The 1,639-nt window shown below is 35.3% G+C and overlaps 1 protein-coding gene across 1 annotated transcript; it reads left to right on the forward strand.

Annotated features, from left to right (window-relative positions):
• The first annotated feature begins 513 nt into the window (after window positions 1-513).
• Window positions 514-1,377, forward strand: LOC111884119 (thaumatin-like protein). The gene has a single exon (XM_023880441.3). The coding sequence runs from the start codon at window positions 551-553 to the stop codon at window positions 1,220-1,222; it is 672 nt and encodes a 223-aa protein (XP_023736209.1). The 5' UTR covers window positions 514-550; the 3' UTR covers window positions 1,223-1,377.
• Window positions 1,378-1,639: the final 262 nt, after the last annotated feature.

Raw genomic sequence — 1,639 nt, forward strand, 5'->3', positions numbered from 1 at the left:
ATACCCAAAAACCGAATCGAATTGCTTATTCGGGTCTAATTCGGTTCGGTTCGGGTTTTCGGGCCAAATTCTCCTCCCTATATATATATATATATATATATATATATATATATATATATATATATATATATATATATATATATATATATATATATATATATATATTAACAAAGATTAGGCTGGTGTGTGGAGTAGGGTAGTATAGATTGGTGTGTGAAAAGAAATTGCATATATATATATATATATATATATATATATATATATATATATATATATATATATATATATATATATATATATATATATATATATATAATCTTTTTATAACATTAATACTATAATATAACAACCTAAACTGATAAAAAATATGTTACAGTATAATATATGCAAGTTGGTTGGCTAACATATATTCCACATAAGAAACAAAATTCCTCATAAACATGAAGGGCCTATGAATACAACCCTTCCAATTCTCCATGCATTTATCTCTTCCCAAAAACCTTATATAAACGAGTCTCAGTCTGAGTCTGTATACACACCCACAACCACAATGACCTTCTCTACAGCTTCCACTTTCCTTCTCTTTTTCTTCACTCTTTGTTTTCACATTGCCAATGCGGCCAATTTTAATATCCACAACAACTGTCCGTTCACCGTCTGGGCTGGTGCAACTCCCGGTGGTGGCCGGCAGCTAAATTTCGGTGAAACCTGGTCTTTAGATGTTGCACCTGGAACATCAACAGCTCGTATATGGCCCCGTACCAACTGCAACTTTGATGCGTCTGGTCGAGGCAGTTGTCAGACCGGTGACTGCAATGGCCTCCTCCAATGCCAAGCTTTTGGTAAAACGCCCAACACAGTGGCTGAATACGCTCTTAATCAGTACATGAATTTTGATTACTTCGATGTTTCTGTTATCGATGGGTTCAACCTGCCAATGGAATTTAGCCCCACTTCCGGTGGGTGCACTAGCAGCAGCAGATGCATTGCCGACATCAATGGCCAGTGCCCTGACGTGTTACGGACACCCGGTGGCTGCAACAACCCATGCACGGTGTTCAAGAACCAAAAATACTGTTGTTACACAGAGGATTGTGGGCCGACTGAATATTCAAGATTTTTTAAAGATCGATGTCCTGATTTTTTAAGCTACAAGAATGACAGAACTGGCACATTTTCATGTCCTGGTGGAACCAATTATAGGGTTGTCTTTTGTCCTTGATGGGTCTCAGCTTCGAATTTAGGGTTCTTCACCTCCATGAAATAAATAAATGTATGAAACTATATGTAGTTCATATGTTTAGATGGTTTAAAATCCTTAACGTAATACATGTTTAGTGTTTTTTTTATATAATATGTAAAACGAGTGTTGGTTTCCTTTTGTGTCTTTGTACTGTTATTTAAATTTATGATATATGAATGTGATTTTATTTTGTTCCTACAATTATCTACTGAATATATACCCATAATGGTAAATCGTAATACATAAAGCAAATCGCATTAGCCCTCCTCTATGCAATAATTAACATGCGTTTTTGGATATTTTAACTATGCTCAGAAGGCACAACTAAAAAGACGAACATCACATAGAAGAAGCTGACAGGTCAAGTACTCATATAAAGCAGCACGAAGCAATCAA

This window comes from Lactuca sativa, chromosome 3, assembly GCF_002870075.4.
Source record: "Lactuca sativa cultivar Salinas chromosome 3, Lsat_Salinas_v11, whole genome shotgun sequence".
In the NCBI taxonomy this organism is placed as follows: Eukaryota; Viridiplantae; Streptophyta; class Magnoliopsida; order Asterales; family Asteraceae; genus Lactuca; species Lactuca sativa.

Coding starts and splice junctions, on each gene's coding strand:
- LOC111884119 (XM_023880441.3), top strand. CDS start 551: ATGACCTTCTCTACAGCTTCCACTTTCCTTCTCTTTTTCTTCACTCTT.